A 21,260-nucleotide genomic window follows, 5' to 3' on the forward strand; every position below is an offset into this window, starting at 1 on the left:
GCAGGACGGGATCTCCACGCGTCCGAGGTACTGCACAGGACCAGAATTTCTGTAGCCCCTGAGATGTGTCTTTGGAGAAGGCACCAAACATGGGCCATCATTTGCAGCAGAGCTCTGACTTGGTGGCAGCGCACTGCAAGGAATGTTGAAGGGCAGCTCTCGTAGATCAAAGGTCTTCATTTTAGCACCTCTCCGGAGTACTCTAAACAACACCATAAAAACAGCTTTGGTCGGGAATATATCCCATAACGCCTGACTATGTGATCCACTGGTAGTACATCCAGCTTCAGCACTGTGCAGATTATTTGGCCAACAACAACAATAACTTGCATTAATGTTAAGGCATTAATGCCTTTAATGTAGCAAAACATCACAAGGTGCTTAACAAGCGCGTTATCACTAAAAACATCATTGACACTGAACCATAGAAGGAGACAGCAGGACAGGCGACCAAATGCTTGGTCAACGAGGTAGGTTTTCAAGAGTATCTTGAAGGAGGAGAGAGAGGCAGAGAGTTTTAGGGAGTGAACTCTAGAGCTCAGGGCCAAGGCAGCTCAAAGCACGGCCGCTTATGGGGAAGTAATTAAAATCGGGGATGCTCTAGAGGTCAGAATTGGAAGGGTGCAGAGGTCGCGAAGGATTGTACGGATGGAGGTGGACACAGTGATAGGCTAAAACATCAATGCCCCCTCATAACATGTTCTCGTACAAAATAGAAACCTATTCTGTAATCTTCCCTGTATAACAGCTTCAGACACAATCAAGGTGACCTTTGTACCATGCATCAATGCAGTCAGACTGGTCACTTCTGGATCTGGTGTGTTTGGTATTAGCAGCTGAGATGTAGTGGGATATTAAATCAGAAGAATATTAATGACACCATTATAGGAGCCTTAGTGTTGAGTGAGGATGTGCACTGAACTGGGTCACTGAACTGATAGAGTCAGGCTCTCCCAGGGAAAATGGTGCAAAACAGAATTGAACAAATGTTTCATTTCACCTTCATTTTAGTAACAATCATGCTTTTACTGAGTTTTTGGTGCCTGACCTATTGCAGCTTACAGAAGTTTATGAGAATGAATGTGTAGTGCAGTACAATGTAGCAGACTGTGGTGCAGCCTTGATTGAAGGAATTCCTAAAGGAAGAGTCAGTACTGTGCCATTGGGCTATAAAACATTAGTAACGTTAATATAGGGCTGCAAGTTCAGTGGCAGTCATTGTAACATGCACAGGCTCCAACAACTCTCCGTCTTCCATCAAGCTGAACACTGGGCTTTAGCGAATTGACTCTTGTATTTAGTCATTGTCATATTCACAAGTGTGTAATGTACATCTCATGAACCAGAGGTGGCCCAACTGTGGCCCACGGGCTACTTTTGACTCCAGAGCCCTGGAGATCAAGCACTCAAAGGTCCTGGTGAGGCAGTCCTATTATTTATTTATTGCCCATTTGCCCTGTTTGAATTTTGTATGTCTGGAGGTTTGCAAGAAACATCCTTCGTGATATTGCTTCATTTAGAAATAAATCTTAAATCAGGACACCAAGAGCTGTTAGTATCAGCAACATGTGGTGTGTACAAATTAATCGGAACTAGGACTTAAACTTAATATGCCGCTCCCAAGGCCATTAAGTGGCCCATAAGAGAAAAGACTGTAGACGCCTCCATAAGCAATAACCTTCACAAGTGTCATTTAACTGATGGTGTAGAATAATTAACTAGAATGTTCCATTGCTGAGGTAAACAACAATCGAGCTTTCATCAGGAGAGCTAATAGTATTCATACAATTATAATGAACAGAATACAAACATATACACAGTGTAACATATACTGACTGCACATATAAGATCATTTTTGTTGCTTCTGAGGCTGGGGATCAGCATGACACAAGAACGACTTAGATTCTGTCTGATCTATCAATAGCCGTTAATGTCTCTGTGGTCAGTTATGATATTTATTCACAGGTAGGAACATAGGAACAGGAATGGGCCATTTAGCCCCTCAAGCTTGTTCTGCCATTCAGAGAGTTCATGGCAGATCTGTGCCCTAACTCCATATTCCTGCCTTTGCCCCATATCCATAATATCTTTGATTCAATTAGTCTCAAATTTAAAGTTTACAATTAATCTAGCATTAATTGCCATTTGCAGAAGAGAATTTCAAACCTCCACCATCCTTTGTACATAGAAATGTTTCTTAACTTCATTCCTGAAAGGTCTGGCTCTAATGTTTAGACTATGCTCCTCACCCTGGACTTGCCAACCAGTGGAAATAGTTTCTATCTATCTACCCTATCTGCTTCCTGTAGTATCTTGAAAACGTCCATCAAATCACTCCTTAACCCTTCTGAATTTCAGGGAGGACAACCCTAGTTTGTGTAATCTCTCCTCATAATTTAACCCTTGGAGTCCAGGTATCATTCTGGTAAACCTACACTGCACTCTCTCTGAGGCCAATATTCTCAGTGAGGCTGAAAGATTCTACTAGTATCAATGGGAACATGATGCTTTTCTTTGGATCATTGCAGCATGTATATTTGAGGAAGTCCTTGGTAAAATTAAAAGGAACAGGCTGGGCATTGACCTCAGGAGAATTATGTGGACCAGTTGTAGCTTTCTATAATATCACAGAATATTATAAAGGTTGGGAATACCCAATACCCATAAAACACCCTTAATGATGTTTAAAACTATAGAAATAGGTGACTGAACCATGGATTGCACTTGGAATGTGTGTTCTAGCTCCAAGTTTATAAGTTAATGGGAGACTTTTTTAACTTGTCCCTCAAATAGAAACTCTGCTCCTGCGGATTTCTTTGTAACTTGGTCTGGAATTTCTCATGATGAGTTTCTGTGTCAGACTCCCTGGTGCTCACTTGAATAAGTTAAATTAGGTGACCTTCTCCTGACCCCAGACACTGTTACAACCGGCATGGGAGGAATGCACTGTTAATTCAGTCCCACTTCTCCACAGGCCACAACATATCAATAAATTTTCCCACTTGCCAAAACAGCCCCGTATTTTCCCTAGCCCTCAATCACACGCACATACATCTAAAAATTGGTTAACTGGGGGAAAAAGGGATTTGTTTACAGCTGTTACAAAGGAATAGGAATTTTTTAAAAAATTAGACTGCAAAAATCTGGAAAGAAGCCCTTTGTTTTGGCGAGGTGTCCAAAGTTGAATAGTTGGCTGCCACTAGGAATCTTTCCAGGCGAGGATGATGAAGAGCCCTCAATGCAGCCCAGCCTCTACCAGTCATGGATGAGCTGGACGTACAGCCAACAAAATCGGAACTCAGTGATGCCATTGATTCTCTAGCCAGCGGAAAAGCCCCTTGGAAGGACAGCATTACCCCTGAAATAATCAAGAGTGCCAAGCCTGCTATACTCTCAGCACTACATGAACTGCTTTGCCTGTGCTGGGACGAGGGAGCAGTACCTCAGGACATGCTCGATGCCAATATCATCACCCTCTATAAAAACAAAGGTGACCGCGGTGACTGCAACAACTACCGTGGAATCTCCCTGCTCAGCATAGTGGGGAAAGTCTTTGCTCGAGTCGCTTTAAACAGGCTCCAGAAGCTGGCCGAGCGCGTCTACCCTGAGGCACAGTGTGGCTTTCGTGCAGAGAGATCGACCATTGACATGCTGTTCTCCCTTTGTCAGATACAGGAGAAATGCCGCAAACAACAGATGCCCCTCTACATTGCTTTCATTGATCTCACCAAAGCCTTTGACCTCGTCAGCAGACGTGGTCTCTTCAGACTACTAGAAAAGATTGGATGTCCACCAAAGCTACTAAGTATCATCACCTCATTCCATGACAATATGAAAGGCACAATTCAACATGGCGGCACCTCATCAGACCCCTTTCCTATCCTGAGTGGCGTGAAACAGGGCTGTGTTCTCGCACCCACACTTTTTGGGATTTTTTTCTCCCTGCTGCTCTCACATGCGTTCAAGTCTTCAGAAGAAGGAATTTTCCTCCACACAGGATCAGGGGGCAGGCTGTTCAACCTTGCCCGTCTTAAGAGCGAAGTCCAAAGTACGGAAAGTCCTCATCAGGGAACTCCTCTTTGCTGACGATGCTGCTTTAACATCTCACACTGAAGAGTGTCTGCAGAGTCTCATCGACAGGTTTGCGGCTGCCTGCAATGAATTTGGCCGAACCATCAGCCTCAAGAAAACGAACATCATGGGACAGGACGTCAGAAATGCTCCATCCATCAATATCGGCGACCACGCTCTGGAAGTGGTTCAAGAGTTCACCTACCTAGGCTCAACTATCACCAGTAACCTGTTTCTAGATGCAGAAATCAACAAGCGCATGGGAAAGGCTTCCACTGCTATGTCCAGACTGGCCAAGAGAGTGTGGGAAAATAGCGCACTGACACGGAACACAAAGGTCCGAGTGTATCAAGCCTCAGTACCTTGCTCTATGGCAGCGAGGCCTGGACAACGTATGTCAGCCAAGAGCGACGTCTCAATTCATTCCATCTTCGCTGCCTCCGGAGAATACTTGGCATCAGGTGGCAGGACCGTATCTCCAACACAGAAGTCCTCGCGACGGCCAACATCCCCAGCTTATACACACTACTGAGTCAGCAGTGCTTGAGATGGCTTGGCCATGTGAGCCACATGGAAGATGGCAGGATCCCCAAAGACACATTGTACAGCGAGCTCGCCACTGGTATCAGACTCACCGGCCGTCCATGTCTCCGCTTCAAAGACGTCTACAAACGCGACATGAAGTCCTGTGACATTGATCACAAGTCGTGGGAGTCCGTTGCCAGCGTTCGCCAGAGCTGGCGGGCAGCCATAAAGGCAGGACTAAAGTGTGGCGAGTTGAAGAGACTTAGCAGTTGGCAGGAAAAAAGACAGAGGCGCAAGGGGAGAGCCAACTGTGTAACAGCCCCGACAATCAAATTTTTCTGCAGCATCTGTGGAAGGGCCTGTCACTCTAGAATTGGCCTTTATAGCCACTCCAGGCGCTGCTCCACACACCACTGACCACCTCCAGGCGCTTACCCATTGTCTCGCGAGATAAGGAGGCCAAAGAAGGTGTCCATAGTTGAATAGTTGGCTGCCACTAGGAATCTTTCCAGGCGAGGATGATGAAGAGCCTGTTTGGGTAGGCATTCAAAGAAATTCAACAGCAAAAGGCTCCACATAGGTCTTACAGGAGGTGTGCAGCAGCAGAGGTTGCAGTACTCACACATTCGATGTAAAGTTCATTTGAAGATGCCAGGTTTCTGCCTATTCAGGTTTTCTTCAAAGTGCAAGAGGCAGCAGTATAGCTTCATCGAGGCTTTTGCTTTTCAAGAGCAGGGATTCTTCAAAGATGCTCTTCTGAACTCCTGGCAGGTCCATAAACAAATTTCAATTGCCTCCCTTAATCAAAAGACAGCTGGCTTTTAACAGTTCAAAATGAAACTAAACTTTTTCAGGCAAGTCCCATATAATCATAAATTCTGTCTTGTCACAACACAAAATAGCTCTTAAATCAAACCCCCTGCTATGTTTACTTGAAACGTGCAGCTTCCAGTAAAAACTTGTTTACTGGCCAACCTTTTGTTCACCTTCCTTTAAAATAAACACCCAAAGTTCAGCCTCTTCAGTTTAAAAATATAGATTCTCAAGTTTTTAACAAAAAAATGGAAACCTTCGTGACAAGGTCAGGGGGCGGAGGTCACTGGCAGGTGCTCCCTGCAATTACACCAGTGGAGCAGTCAGTGCCTTGGTCCAGAATGGGGTTGAGGATGAGAAATTCCTGTGTGGTGTGCCTCAGTACCACACTAGGTGCTGCGGATTAGCCAGTTAGCCATGGTGGTGTGTGGGAGGAGTTGAAGAAGAAGAGGGCTGCAGTATTTGAATATTTATAAATGATCTTTTTCTAATGATTTATCTGTTACAAGTAAAAGATTCTAAAATTGATGTTCTCTTTCGTATTGACAGAGAAACAAGATACTGACGTAAACAAAAGGTCCCGTGACCAGGTTTGTAGATTATTGACCTATTTTGTAAAGCTGTTGCAGAGGGTCGGTGTGCATGTTCTGACAGTAGTTAGCAAGAACTCAGAGATGGTCACATCTTAGGACAGATTCCTATCGAATGAATGATGTGAGCTCAAGTGTTTAAGTGCATTGCACTGAAATGCCATCCAGTCACAAATATTAAAGGAAATACATTGTTCCTAGTTTTCACCCTTCCTAAATGTTGGTCTATTTTGACCTAGCTACTACCCTCATCACTGTTTACTAAATCTTTGAGTATTGTGACATTGGGCATGCACCACCTCTTTGAAAGAACTATCTGATTCGTCCCATTCCTTTGCTCTTTCCTCATAGCCCTGCAGAATTTTCCCTTTCAAGAATTCATCCAACTCACTTTTGAAAGTTATTGCTGTATCTGCTTCCATCTTCCTTTCAGGCAGGGCATTCCAGATCACAACAGCTCACTGCATAATTTTTCTTTTCCTTTATGCTGGCTCCAGTTCTTTTGCTAAGTACCTTAAATCTGTCCTCTGGTTACCTACCATTCTGCCAGTGGAAGCAGTTTCTCCTTATTTACTCTCCAAAACCCTTCATGATTCGACCACCTTTATCAAATCTCCCCTTAAACTTCTTTGCTCAAAGGACAGCAGCCCCAGCATCTCTAGTCTCTCCACATAACTGATGTCGCACATCCCTGGTACAATTCTAATTAATCTCCTCTGCACCCTCTCGAAGGCCTTAACATTCTTCTTAAAGTGTGCTACCCGCAATACTCCAGCTGGGAGCGAACCAGAGTTTTGTAAATGTTGAGCATAACTTCCTTGCTTTTGTACTGTATGCCTCCATTTATAAAGCCAAGAATCCAGTATACCTTTTTAACAGCCTTCTTAACTTGTCTGACCAACTGCAAATATTTATGTACGTATACACCCAGGTCTTAAAATTGTATCATTTAGCTTATATTGCCTCTCCTAATTTTTCCTACCAAATGGAATCACTTCACACTTCCCTGCAATAAGTTTTACGAGCCCTGTGTCTGCCCATTTCACCCATCTGTGTCCTCCTGGTGTCTGCTACTACCCTCGTCACTGTTTACTACATTTTGAGTATCTTGACATCTGCAAACTTTGAAATTACAGGCTGGATTTTACCAGTCCTTTGGCGATAAGCTAGGAGGAGGGAGGTCTGGTAATCTGGTGGGGGAAGGCGCCAGGAGGGGAGCCCGATGTATTCCCATCGCTATGGCATTGTACCAGTGGTGGGAACCTCAACAGACAATTGAGGCAATTTAGTGCCCAATTAAGGGCTACCTCCCACCCCCGCTGGCATTTTCCCAGTGTCGAGAGGGGTTGCTGCTGTGTGGGGAGACCACCAGGTAAACACAGGTGGCCTCCTGGCAGGTTCTAGGGGTGGCCCCCCCTTAATGATGCTCCATGGTCCCATGAAGGGGCCCCAGCTGTGGCAATGGCCTACTGCTAAGGTGCTGCTGTTTGAAGGTTCCCCCCCACCACTCCTCCAGCCTGGCTGTCTGGCCCCGACTTGCTGAAAAAAAACTTACCCAGTCTTTGAGGGCGCCTTAGCATGGAGGCGTCCTCTCATTTTTCTTGCTGCCTCAGCAGTGGGCTCCTCTGATTTGGCCAGCAACTCTGCCGTACTCAATTGGATGGCGGTCCCAGCAGCATCCTGTGAACTGGCCTCTGCCTGTAAAATGCCATCCCAGGGTCTCGTTGCCCATCAATGCAGGGTCAGCTCCTGCTTTCAGCCCTGACAGTGGAACTTTATCAATATTGGAAAAGTTCAGCCTATATGTCTTATTTACCCAAGCCCTGGTCATTAATATATGTCAAACAGAACAGCGACCTTTTGATGGAGCCCGCTAGTTGGCCGCCTGTTCAGATGGTGAACAGACCCTATAATATCAAGGCCCCAGCTTCACTTAGATTTGACAGGTGAGCTACAGGAATGCCAAATGAATGTTCTTTGCTGATTGTACGACTGAGGCCTCAAAACTGGGCCAAGACGACTGGCAGCAAGGTACGTTGCAGCAGGGCAGATTATTTTTGTAGGCCCACAAAATGATTCAAAACTTACCTTTGGCAGACCTCTTCATTTCCATCACCTCTGTAACTGAATTGAAGTCTGTGACAAAAAAGAGTATTTGGGGGCCTATTTGCATCATGGCACCTAATTTCCTTATTAAAAGGGGCCTGTTGTCTGAAGGCTGCATTTGCTAACATGCAACCCCTTGTTGTCTCAGTACTGGCATGTGCACAAATGCCGCCTCATCGACTGAAACGTCACTGTCTGCAATATCTCAGGCAGCTGTCAGTAATAAAGATGGGACAGCTCAATTTGACACAAAAAGTGAATTCAACCCAAACCCTCACCGCTCAATGGCTGCAATCACCACCTCCATCCCCCCAACATTACCCCGCTCCCTCCCTCAATCACCACCTCCATCCCCCCAACATTACCCCGCTCGCTCCCTCAATCACCGCCTCCATCCCCCCAACATTACCCCGCTCCCTCCCTCAATCACCGCCTCCATCCCCCCAACATTACCCCGCTCGCTCCCTCAATCACCACCTCCATCCCCCCAACATTACCCCGCTCCCTCCCTCAATCACCGCCTCCATCCCCCCAACGTTACCCCGCTCGCTCCCTCAATCACCGCCTCCATCCCCCCAACATTACCCCGCTCGCTCCCTCAATCACCACCTCCATCCCCCCAACATTACCCCGCTCCCTCCCTCAATCACCGACTCCATCCCCCCAACATTACCCCGCTCCCTCCCTCAATCACCACCTCCATCCCCCCAACATTACCCCGCTCCCTCCCTCAATCACCGCCTCCATCCCCCCAACGTTACCCCGCTCCCTCCCTCAATCACCGCCTCCATCCCCCCAATGTTACCCCGCTCCTTCCCTCAATCACCTCCTCCATCCCCCCAACATTACCCCGCTCCCTCCCTCAATCACCGCCTCCATCCCCCCAACATTACCCCGCTCCCTCCCTCAATCACCGCCTCCATCCCCACAACATTACCCCGCTCCCTCCCTCAATCACCGCCTCCATCCCCCCAACATTACCCCGCTCCCTCCCTCAATCACCGCCTCCATCCCCCCAACATTACCCCGCTCCTTCCCTCAATCGCCGCCTCAACCACTGCATTGTTTCCTGCTTGCTTCCATGATCGCACCTTCTCTTCGCTGCTCCCTCCTGCACCCGTCTGCTCACCTCTGCACCTCGCCATTTTCTCCTGTGCCCGTTTGCTCGCCACTTCCCCACCTTGTCGCTTGGAGAAGCAGCAAGGCAGGGTGGGGGTGGGGAGGGCGAGGCAGGGAGTGGGCGGCGAGGGAAGGAAGGGTAAGGCGGGGAGTGAGTGGCAAAAAGGGCGAGACGGAGAGCGAGATGGGTGAGGTGGGGAGTGTCAGCATGGGGAACAAGTGGCAAGTGAGCAGCTGGCGAGGGGGGATGGGTGAGGCAGGGAGCAGGCAGCGAAGAGGGTGAGGCAGGAAGCGGGCAGCGAGGGGGGGAGCAAGCAGTAATGGGGAAGAAGGGGTGAGCTGGGGAGTGGGCAGCAAGGGGGGGAACGGGTGAGGTGGGGAGTGAGCAGCAAGCAGGCAAGAGCAGCGAGAGGGAACAGTGAAGAGGAGTAGCGATCGCGGAAGGGAACAGGAAACTGAATGCAGTGATTGCAGCGAGGCACAGTTGGGCATTGAAGTGGTGATCGTGGCCATTGAGGGGTGAGGCAACACTCGGAAATCATTATGTCTGATGTCATGAGAGAGATAGAGCACTGAAACAGGCCCTTCGGCCCACCGAGTCTGTGCCGACCAACAACCACCCATTTATACTAATCCTACATTAATCCCATATTCCCTACCACATCCCCACAATTCTCCTACCACCTACCTACACTAGGGGCAATTTACAATGGCCAGTTTACCTATCAACCAGCAAGTCTTTGGCTGTGGGAGGAAACCAGAGTACCCGGTGGAAACCCATGCAGTCACAGGGAGAACTTGCAAACTCTACACAGGCAGTACCCAGAACCAAACCCGGGTCACTGGAGCTGTGAGGTTGCAGTGCTAACCACTGTGCCACCCTACATGGTGATAACTGCACATGCGTGACTGGATTCATACTGGTGATCGCTCTGTGCATGCTCTGCATTGTCAGGAGACACTCCGTTGTCTGAAACACAGCGTTTTGGACACCTGATGGTCGGCTGCTTTCAAAATGGAGCCAGCTGCGTCGCTGGGGTTAACAAGGTGGTATGGCTACTGACCCCATTTTGGGGTTATTAACGCCAAGGCTAGCAGCAAAAATTGACCCAGTTTGTATAAAACTTTGTTACTCTGAAATAAAAATAGAAAATATGGAAGCACACTTCATCTGAAAAGATAAAAGATGAGTTTATCTCTTGGATAGAAAACTTTCAGCAAAACAAGTGTTCTGCAGAAGGGTTTCTAGCCAAAAAATTCTGCTGTCTTTTCTCTTTCCAGATACTGAAGGACCTGTTGCAGTGCTCCCTTATTTTCTGTCTTAATTTGTGTTCAACATCTTAATTGATAAGATGAGGTTAAGGAAGTTATGATGGCCCTTTCTAAAACTCTGGTTCAACCACAACTGGAGTATTAGAATTAGAATTAGAATTAGAACATTACAGCGCAGTACAGGCCCTTCGGCCCTCGATGTTGCGCCGACCTGTGAAACCATCTGACCTACACTATTCCATTTTCATCCATATGTCTATCCAATGACCACTTAAATGCCCTTAAAGTTGGCGAATCTACTACTGCTGCAGGCAGGGCGTTCCACGCCCTTACTACTCTCTGAGTAAAGAAACTACCTCTCACATCTGTCCTATATCTATCACCCCTCAACTTGAAGCTATGTCCCCTCGTGTTTGCCATCACCATCCGAGGAAAATGACGCTCACTATCCACCCTATCTAACCCTCTGATTATCTTATATGTCTCTATTAAGTCACCTCTCCTCCTCCTTCTCTCCAACGAAAACAACCTCAAGTCCCTCAGCCTTTCCTCGTAAGACCTTCCCTCCATACCAGGCAACATCCTAGTAAATCTCCTCTGCACCCTTTCCAAAGCTTCCACATCCTTCCTATAATGCGGTGACCAGAACTGCACGCAATACTCCAGGTGCGGTCTCACCAGAGTTTTGTACAGCTGCAGCATGACCTCGTGGCTCCGAAACTCGATCCCCCTACTAATAAAAGCTAACACACCATATGCCTTCTTAACAGCCCTGTTAACCTGGGTAGCAACCTTCAGGGATTTATGCACCTGGACACCAAGATCTCTCTGTTCATCTACACTACCAAGAATCTTCCCATTAGCCCAGTACTCTGCATTTCTGTTACTCCTTCCAATGTGAATCACCTCGCACTTTTCCGCATTAAACTCCATTTGCCATCTCTCAGCCCAGCTCTGCAGCCTATCTATGTCCCTTTGTACCCTACAACATCCTTCGGCACTATCCACAACTCCACCGACCTTAGTGTCATCTGCAAATTTACTAACCCACCCTTCTACACCCTCTTCCAGGTCATTTATAAAAATGACAAACAGCAGTGGCCCCAAAACAGATCCTTGCGGTACACCACTAGTAACTAAACTCCAGGATGAACATTTGCCATCAACCACCACCCTCTGTCTTCTTTCAGCTAGCCAATTTCTGATCCAAAGCTCTAAATCACCTTCAACCCCATACTTGCGTATTTTCTGCAATAGCCTACCGTGGGGAACCTTATCAAACGCCTTACTGAAATCCATATACACCACATCCACTGCTTTACCCTCATCCACCTGTTTGGTCACCTTCTCGAAAAACTCAATAAGGTTTGTGAGGCACAACCTACCCGTCACAAAACCGTGCTGACTATCGCTAATGAACTTATTCTTTTCAAGATGATTATAAATCCTGTCTCTTATAACCTTTTCCAACATTTTACCCACAACCGAAGTAAGGCTCACAGGTCTATAATTACCAGGGCTGTCTCTACTCCCCTTCTTGAACAAGGGGACAACATTTGCTATCCTCCAGTCTTCCGGCACTATTCCTGTCGACAATGATGACATAAAGATCAAGGACAAAGGCTCTGCAATCTCCTCCCTAGCTTCCCAGAGAATCCTAGGGTAAATCCCATCTGGCCCAGGGGACTTATCTATTTTCACACTTTCCAAAATTGCTAACACCTCCTCCTTGTGAACCTTAATCCCATCTAGCCTAGTAGCCTGAATCTCAGTATTCTCCTCAACAACATTTTCTTTCTATACTGTAAATACTGACGCAAAATATTCATTTAACGCTTCCCCTATCTCCTCTGATTCCACACACAACTTCCCACTACTATCCTTGATTGGCCCTAATCTAACTCTAGTCATTCTTTTATTCCTGATATACCTATAGAAAGCCTTAGGGTTTCCCTGATCCTATCCGCCCGTGACTTCTCATGTCCTCTCCTTGCTCTTCTTAGCTCTCCCTTTAGATCCTTCCTGGCTAGCTTGTAGCTCTCAAGCGCCCTAACTGAGCCTTCACGTCTCATCCTAACATAAGCCTTCTTCTTCCTCTTGACAAGCGCTTCAACTTCTTTAGTAAACCACGGCTCCCTCGCTCGACAACTTCCTCCCTGCCTCACAGGTACATACTTATCAAGGACACGCAGCAGCTGCTCCTTGAATAAGCTCCACATTTCGATTGTTCCCATCCCCTGCAGTTCCCTTCCCCATCCTACGCATCCTAAATCTTGCCTAATCGCATCATAATTTCCTTTACCCCAGCTATAATTTTTGCCCTGTGGTATATACCTGTCCCTGCCCATCGCTAAGGTAAACCTAACCGAATTGTGATCACTATCACCAAAGTGCTCACCTACATCTAAATCTAACACCTGGCCGGGTTCATTTCCCAGTACCAAATCCAATGTGGCATCGCCCCTGGTTGGCCTGTCTACATACTGTGTCAGAAAACCCTCCTGCACACACTGGACAAAAACTGACCCATCTAAAGTACTCGAACTATAGTATTTCCAGTCGATATTTGGAAAGTTAAAGTCCCCCATAACAACTACCCTGTTACTCTCGCCCCTGTCGAGAATCATCTTCGCTATCCTTTCCTCTACATCTCTGGAACTATTTGGAGGTCTATAAAAGACTCCCAACAGGGTAACCTCACCTCTCCTGTTTCTAACCTCGGCCCATACTACCTCAGTAGACGAGTCCTCAAACGTCCTTTCTGTCGCTGTAATACTCTCCTTGATTAACAATGCCACACCCCCCCCTCTTTTACCATCTTCTCTGTTCTTACTGAAACATCTAAATCCCGGAACCTGCAACATCCATTCCTGCCCCTGCTCTACCCATGTCTCCGAAATGGCCACTACATCGAGATCCCAGGTACCAACCCATGCTTCAAGCTCACCCACCTTATTCCGGATGCTCCTGGCGTTGAAGTAGACACACTTTAAACCAGGTTCTTGCTTGCCAGTGCCCTCTTGCGTCCTTGTAACCATATCCCTGACCTCACTACTCTCAACATCCTGTACACTGGCACTACAATTTAGGTTACCATTCCCCTGCTGAATTAGTTTAAACCCCCCCAAAGAGCACTAGCAAATCTCCCCCCCAGGATATTGGTACCCCTCTGGTTCAGGTGAAGACCATCCTGTTTGTAGAGGTCCCACCTACCCCAGAAAGAGCCCCAATTATCCAGGAAACCAGGAAATCTGGGCACTGCACTTAAGGAAGGACGTGAAGGATCTATAGAGGGTGCAGAAAAGATTTGCTAGAGTGGTTCCATAGATGAGGGACTCTGGTTACATGGATAGATTGGAGAAACTGGGGTTCTTCTCCTTAGAGATTTGATAGAGATTTTCAAAATCATGAGACGTCTCGACAGAGTAAATAGAGAAAAACTGGTCCCATTGGCAGAAGGGTCAAGAACCAAAGGACACCAATTAAAGGTGATTAGCAAAAGAACCAAAGGCAACATGAGGAAAATTGTTTTATGCAGCAAGTGGTTAGGATCTGGAATGCACTGCCTGAGAGTATGGTGGAGGCAGATTCAATCATGGATTTCAAAAGGGAATCAGATAAGCACTGCGGAAAAGGGCGAGGGAGCGGACTAGCTGAGTTGCTCTTGCATAGAGCCAGCACAGGCTCGATGGGACGAATGGCCTCCTTCTGTGCTGTAACCATTCTCTGATCCTATGAATGAGGAGATTTTAGTTTTTAGTTCTGATCAGCCCTACCTTTTCTTTAACAATTCTTTGACTTTGGATGTCTTATAAAATTCTTTACTATGTCCTTTTGTCAGTCTTGTTTTATTTACATTCCCTTTTAGCCTTTCTAATTTCCACTTTTTTTTTGGTTTTCTACATATTCTACATTCAGCTTAAATCACTCATTTTTAGTTGTTGATTTATCAAATGCCTCTTTTAAGTAACATTTAAATTTTCATTTCTTTACTCATCAAAGGAACTCCAGTTTATTCTGCTCTACTTCCATTTCTTGAGCGACTCAAGCTTGTATCCTAATCAGCTCCTGTTTAAAAGTTTCTCATTGTTTCTACACTGGATTATTTGCCAATTTTTCTTTCCAGTTTATCTGGACAAGTTTCTTTGTTATTTAATTGACACTGGGCTTTTTCCAGTCAAGTACCTGTTTCTTTGCTCCCTCTCCTGTTCACTTCTGTAACAACCTATTATGGTATGAATGGTGTTTCCTAGATGTTCCCCGATCAGTACTTTACCGAATTACCCCACTTGATTTCCTAGAAGTATATAGAACTGCTTCTTTGCTGGTTGGACTAAACACCACCAACTGATGTAGAAAGCAGTGTTGGACATATTGAAGAAACCTCTCCCCTTCCTTGCAATTTTGATTAGTGTTCCTGCAGTCTATCTTTAAATAATTAAAGGCACTTAGTATTATGGACCACTTATGTTTGCATTTTCTTTAATTTTTGTACAGATCCCTTCCTCTATCTCATTTCTACTGTTTGGTCACTTCAACATAATAAGATGTTTGGAATGACTTTATTTTTGGGTATATGCTCAAATTAAGCAGTTTATTTAATCATAAAGGTTATTTTAATAACTGAAGGCATTGATATTGGAACTTGATATTCTGCATTGACGCCACATTTTTCAATCATTAGAGAAAGAATTCTTTCATGCTGAACCATAAGATCATACAACACCTGATGATGTCTTTGGCCCATTAGGTCTATGCCAGCTGTTGGCTGCAGTAGTGTAGGAGGTGAAGCAAAATTGTGAATCCATTCTTTATAAAGGGGTTTACATTTCTGATGCACCTGCAAAGTGAATCTTCTCAAATCTTGGGCTGAATTTTACCCCCCCTCCCCACCCCCCCAAAGAGCAGGATGGTGACAGGTCGGGAGCGGCAAAAAACGGCCCGCCTGCCCAGGCCAATCAAGGCCCTTAAGTCGCCACTTAACAGCCACTTAAAGGCCTTCGCCCGCCTCCACGAGGATGTTACCCACGGCTGGTCGAGCAGCCGAGGCCCGAGAGAAGCCGTCTGACAAAAGCAGTTAGCTCTCTGACAGCCTGGTGGGGGTGGGGTGGGGGGGTGGCCTCATGATCAGGCACCCTGCACCCGATGGAAGGCTCCCCCCTCTGCCCCAACCGCCCCCAACACACAACACGCACCCCCCGTCCCCCCAATTGACCACCCTTGCCTTGCCGGGGCCCAACCGATCACCCCCAGCGAGGCAACTTACCTTTGTTCTGGGTGCCCCGACATCTTCTTCTTTAAGCTGGGCTGTAGTCCCAGCAGTGGCCACTGTTGCTGCTGGCGCTGTTGGGTCTAAGAGCTGCTGGCTCACTGATTGGCCGGTGACTCCATTAGGTGGGACTTACTATCTCAGCGGGTGGAAGTCCCACCTCACACCAGTTAAAGCTTGGGGACCCGCAAAATATGGGTCGGATCTCCAGGTGAGGTGGAAGCGGGTTCACCACCGACGATTCAGTCGGTGGCCGGCTTCCGTCCACCAAGGATTAAATCCCAGCCCTTGTTTTATTGCTATTGAGATTGGATAAGCTTGTTCAGAAAGAAACGTGCAGATGGAAATGAAGTGTGCACCATTCCTGTCCCTTCCTGTTTTCAAGATTATCACTGCAGCTGATTCTATCATCCTTAAAAAAGGTAATTATTCTGAGAATGATAGATTCTTCACTATTGGTATATTTTGTGTAGGTGCTCCCTTTATTACAGTACTTCATCACTATTAAGATGAGAGCCCGAGTACTCTTCTCCTTTAAAGTAGCTTTCTATCATGTTAATGAACTGATTAAGCTTTTATAGTGTAGTCTACATGGTAAATGAAGTTATTCAGTAACAGTACCCAGCTCGAAAATTGGTTTGATGCACCTGCGAACATAGGGATGTAAAGCAAATACATTGCCATCTGACCCTCACAGTTTATAATGAAATGGCTTGTTGAATGCATGTGGCGAGTGATAACTTTGAGATTGCTTAACTTCAGCCACAGTCATGTGGAACTTTAAGTGAACACTATGTTAACTTAATTGAATATCAATGGATAACGGAATTAAAATTCTCTATATGGTTTAATATTGACTTGTATTGATCAATCCTTATCACAGAGCCAGACTTTCAAAACAGACGATGAGAGTAATGAAGGCAAGAAAAGCCTGACTGATATTTTGGATCTTGACTCCTTACACATCACCCCTCACAAAAATCGTGTCAAAACATTTGGTTCCTCATCCAAAGGAATGGTCGGGGTTGAAAATGTGAAAAGCAACACTATCGCCAGAGAAGTGGCCAATACCAGGAAGTCTGAAAGTGGCATCTTTGGCTCAGAAGAACCAGATCGATGGGTTGATGGGAGTTTGATGTATAAGGAAACTCAAAAGAAGAACTCACAGATGGGAGAGCTGCGCTTGGATGTAGCACCATCCAAATCCAATCTGTATGGCTATATTGTCACCCAGCAAAAGTAAGTACTGAGAATATCAACTGCTGATCAAAAATGCAAATAATTATCAGTGGGTTAAGATGGGTACATTACCTGGCAGAAACATACTATCTTGTTGCCCTAGATTTATCACTAGTTTCTTTTCCTTGTTCTTTATTGATAGAGGTGAGTCATACAGGGGTACAGCCCCATGGTTGTGATAAATGAGAAACAGGGGAGGGTCATGTACGGGTGAAGTGGTCCATTTCTCATTCCAAGCCGCTATCAACTTCCTTGTGATTGGGTTTGATGTGAATGGAGCAGATGTGATTGTTGAAGAACTCTGCTATCTCTAGGGTTTGTCTCTAAAGACCAATAGAACTTTCACACTGGTTATTTGTTAATCCAAGAGGTTATTTCAAATGAATCAGTTTCTGTATTTAAAGTCAGCTCAGAATTAAAGTCAGCGGAGAATGCAAGCAGTAGTTGGGAAGAGTTCAGAGAGACTGTAGTGGGAACTGATCCAATGACCGGAACAGCACAATCCAGGGAAAGGGGCACAGCTACAGGTTAGTAGGAACTCCATTCAGGGCCAGACAAGGCCTGTTACTGATTCCGGGCCATTTTGAAGTATAAATTCAGCCCCATCCTGGGCACTGTTCCCAATAATATCAATGATCCTCCATTTTCTGTTCTGTTCCTCTCACAGAAAACGGTCCACCAAGTAGTCATTCTTCTTAGGTTGGATCATCTTATGTTCTTAAATCAGCAAACTCATTGATAAATTGTAAAGGATAGATTATTCAGGAACATACAACTCCCTCCCCTATGGTCTCCATACTATAATAAAGATATAGAGACATAAGAAAAGGTACAAAAAAGATTCACATGAATGATGGGAAAACTGAGATGATGTATTCATCAGGAAAGGCAGAACAGGTTGGGGCACTTTCCACTCGGAAAGACCAAGCTAAATTGATAGATTTTTGTTATCCAAAGGTATCAAGGGATATGGGTCAAAAAGATGGATATATGGATTTAGGTCGCAGATCAGCCATGATTCCCGTTTAATGACAGAACAGGCTTGAGGAGCTAGATGGCATACTCCTGTTCCTGTGTTCCCATGACTGGATCAAGGCCTTTAATGAAAGGATTTGATGGGTAGACGTGGGGAAAATGTTTTCACTTATGGGACAGTCCAGAATTAGAGGCCATAAATATAAGAGAGTTCTGATTGAATCCAATAGGAAATTCAGGAGAAACCCAAGAGTCGTAAGAATGTGGAACCACTACCACAGTGAGTAGTTGAGGCAAATAGCATTGACGCATTTAAGGAGAAGCTAGATAAGCACATGAGGGGGAAAGGAAGAGAAGTATGTGCTGATAGGGTTAGATGAAGTAATGTGGGAGGAAGCTTGTGTTGTACACTCAATGTACTGAGCAATCCTTCAGTACCTCACCTCTGCGGTCATTCTTCTTAGGTTGGATCAGCTGATGGAGGCGGGGCCCATGTGAATTGGCATTGAGAAATCAGGCGAGCAGGCCTTGGCTTGTATCTCATCCAATTCCTTCTGCCAAGATTTCATGCCCTGTGAAAATTGTTTGTGCTGAAGGCACAAAGAAGAAAGGTCTTATTAAGCTCCTATTTAATATATTTTATGTCAAACACTTGCCAGTGCCTTTTCCTGGATTTTTTTTCAAAATCACTTGAAACATCTCCAGTGCTGATATTAAACCAGCTTTGTTGGCTAGGCGCATTTTGCAATTGTAGAGCATAGCTGGGATTTTACAGGGCTCCCGACATCGGGCTCTGTGGCGGGGGGTGGTGGTGGGAGGGGGAGCCCAATGCTGGGAGGGCCAGGCCTGATCGTCCCGGTGGCAGTGAGGCTCCGTGGCAGCCACCCTGTCACTGGATGATGGTACCCAGCTTCCCATGTTTAAATGACCACAATGCATAAAATAGTCATTTAGTAGTACAGAACTTGAGCATTGCTGAAAATAGAGACATGTTGTCGAAGCTTTTTGTCTTGCATTCATCAGGACAATCCGCAAGAATAACCAATGTAAGGGAAAACAACAACTTACATGGCATGACAAGCAAGTGCTGATTGGTTGGCAAATTAACTCTGATCGGTAGAGGCGATGCCATGGAGAATGCACCAGTTTACAGTGACTGACAGTTAACTGCCAAGCTTTGTTTGATTGTCAGTCGGGCTCACAGTGTGGTGCATTTGTGCGTACTGGAAGCTATATATTAATATACAGGGCCCTATTCTTTACAGACAGAAAGAATATGTACAAACATTGCGCCTGTTACAGCTGAACAAAATAATTGACAGCCGTTCGCTGATTCATTTGCCAGGACAATGCCTTGACCATTCAGAGTCAAGCTGCTTGGTTTAAATTTCAAACAAAGCTTGGCAGTTAACAGTCAGTCACCGTAAACTGGTGCATTCTCCCTTTGTTGTTTTCCCTTACATTGGTTATTCTTACGGATTGTCCTGATGAGTGCAAGACGAAAAGCTTCGACAACATGTCTCTATTTTCGGCAATACACAATGCATAAACTTAAATAAATTTACCTGCAATCTTATGGTTGAACCGTGATCTTCAGTGTGGTGGCTGGCACTTACGCGCCTTCACTTTGTTGCCCGGGGAAAGTATGCGCCGCAGTGGTAGGGAAGGGGGGAGCTTAAGATTTTAGTACGATGTTGGGGGAGGGGGGGGCGGAAATGGTGTCAAAGTTACATCATTAGTACAGGGGATGGTGGGAAGGTGTGATCTCTGCAGTTTGTTGAGTTTGGAGGGCGGGGAGAAGGTCATGTTAGCGAGATAAGTGTTTTGAGGGGGAAAAGGGCAAAATCCTAATGTTATTATTATTGGGAGTGTGGGAAAGGGGTGATAGAATTTAGATAGGAACAGTGGGAGGGGTTCACTTTAAAAACGTAAATTAGCTGGCAGGACTGGCTGCCCTTTAAAAATGGCGTCAGCGCCTGCGCAGAGGCAGCTGACACCATTGCTGGCATCAGAGAGACTGCCCCCTCCATGTAATGGGGTGGGGGGGGGGGGGTTGCGGGCCGGCTGACGCATTTAAATTAGCCACCGCATGGTAGATAGCAGCGGCATGGTGGCATGTGTGGGCCGCCATTTTGTTCGCCCGCCGCCACTCCCATGTGTGCATTTAAAGATGGTTGCCAATACGTTGAAGTTTGGATTGTTGCATCTTTATTATTTAGGGTTATTTTTCTGCAAATCTTTCCTTGCAATTTTGGCTGGTTTTGTTTTTGGTCCAGTTTTGAACTCTTTTTGTGGTTTTCTAGCCTCACCTATTATATGCTCAGCTTTTTTGGGACCTGCAATTCCAGTAACAGCAATTCAGAAGAATAGAATATCTCTGGATACTCTCTTCTTGTTTTGGAGGGGGCTCTGCTACAAACTTGAACTCATCTAAAGCTCTGCTGTCCATATCCTAACCAAGCCCAGTTCACCCATCTGTATTCACTGACCTACTTTGGCTCCTTTTTGAACAAGGCCTCGATTTGAAAATTCTCATCCTTGTTTTCAAATCACTCCAGGCCCTCACCCCACCCTATCTCTCTCACCTGCTACAACCCTCTGAGGTTTCTGCATGCCACCAATTCTGGTCTCTCGCACATCCCTGATTTTCATTACTCCACCATTGGTGGCCATGTCTTCAGCTGCCTCAGCCCTGGAATTCCCTCCCTAAATCTCTCCTTCTCGCGACTTCTCATTCCCAATTTAAGATGCGCCATAAAACCTACCTCTTTGACCAAGCTTTGGGTCATCTGCCCTAATATATCCTGATGTGGCTCAGTGTCAGATTTTGTTTGATCATGCTCCTGTGAAACCCCTTGGGATATTTTACTATGTTAAAGGCACTACATAAATACTGCTGTTATTGTTTTAGTAAAAAAGAGGAATCAGAGACAGATCTGCTCTCACATCCACCCTTATCCAACCAGTTATGTCTATAGAGCACAGCACGACTACTTAGATAATTCTGAGCTATCCCACTGCTGGCTACACTTCACCGGGGAAGCATTCATGGAGTTTCTGTATGTCCTTGATATCCAGGTAGTGTCCGTTCACAGAAGCAGGTTAATGCAGGTTTGTGCACAATACCCAGGCAGCTGTCATGATGAATTTATTTTGTGACAGTGCACTATCCCTCCCCCAATATTCGACCTTCCATGTGACTGAATGGCTGCTGATGAACAAGAGATGCTCCCCTACAGATGTAACCCATGACACCCATCTGCAAACCTGCCATGCCTGAG

General features: G+C 45.8%; 1 protein-coding gene across 3 annotated transcripts in view; it reads left to right on the forward strand.

Annotated features, from left to right (window-relative positions):
* The window catches only part of ptprn2 (protein tyrosine phosphatase receptor type N2), a 1,372,445-nt gene that overhangs the window by 412,568 nt on the left and 938,617 nt on the right, over window positions 1–21,260 (forward strand). For all 3 annotated transcript variants that reach the window (XR_010969405.1, XM_068015003.1, XM_068015004.1), the window contains exons 8-9: window positions 5,959–5,999; window positions 16,649–17,004. Coding sequence is in view for 2 of the 3 variants with exons in the window: in XM_068015003.1 (XP_067871104.1) it covers window positions 5,959–5,999; window positions 16,649–17,004 (397 nt within the window). In the remaining variant the exon portion in view is untranslated. The remainder of the gene's footprint in view (window positions 1–5,958; window positions 6,000–16,648; window positions 17,005–21,260) is intronic.

Source organism: Heterodontus francisci, chromosome 2 (assembly GCF_036365525.1).
Source record: "Heterodontus francisci isolate sHetFra1 chromosome 2, sHetFra1.hap1, whole genome shotgun sequence".
Lineage (NCBI taxonomy): Eukaryota > Metazoa > Chordata > Chondrichthyes > Heterodontiformes > Heterodontidae > Heterodontus > Heterodontus francisci.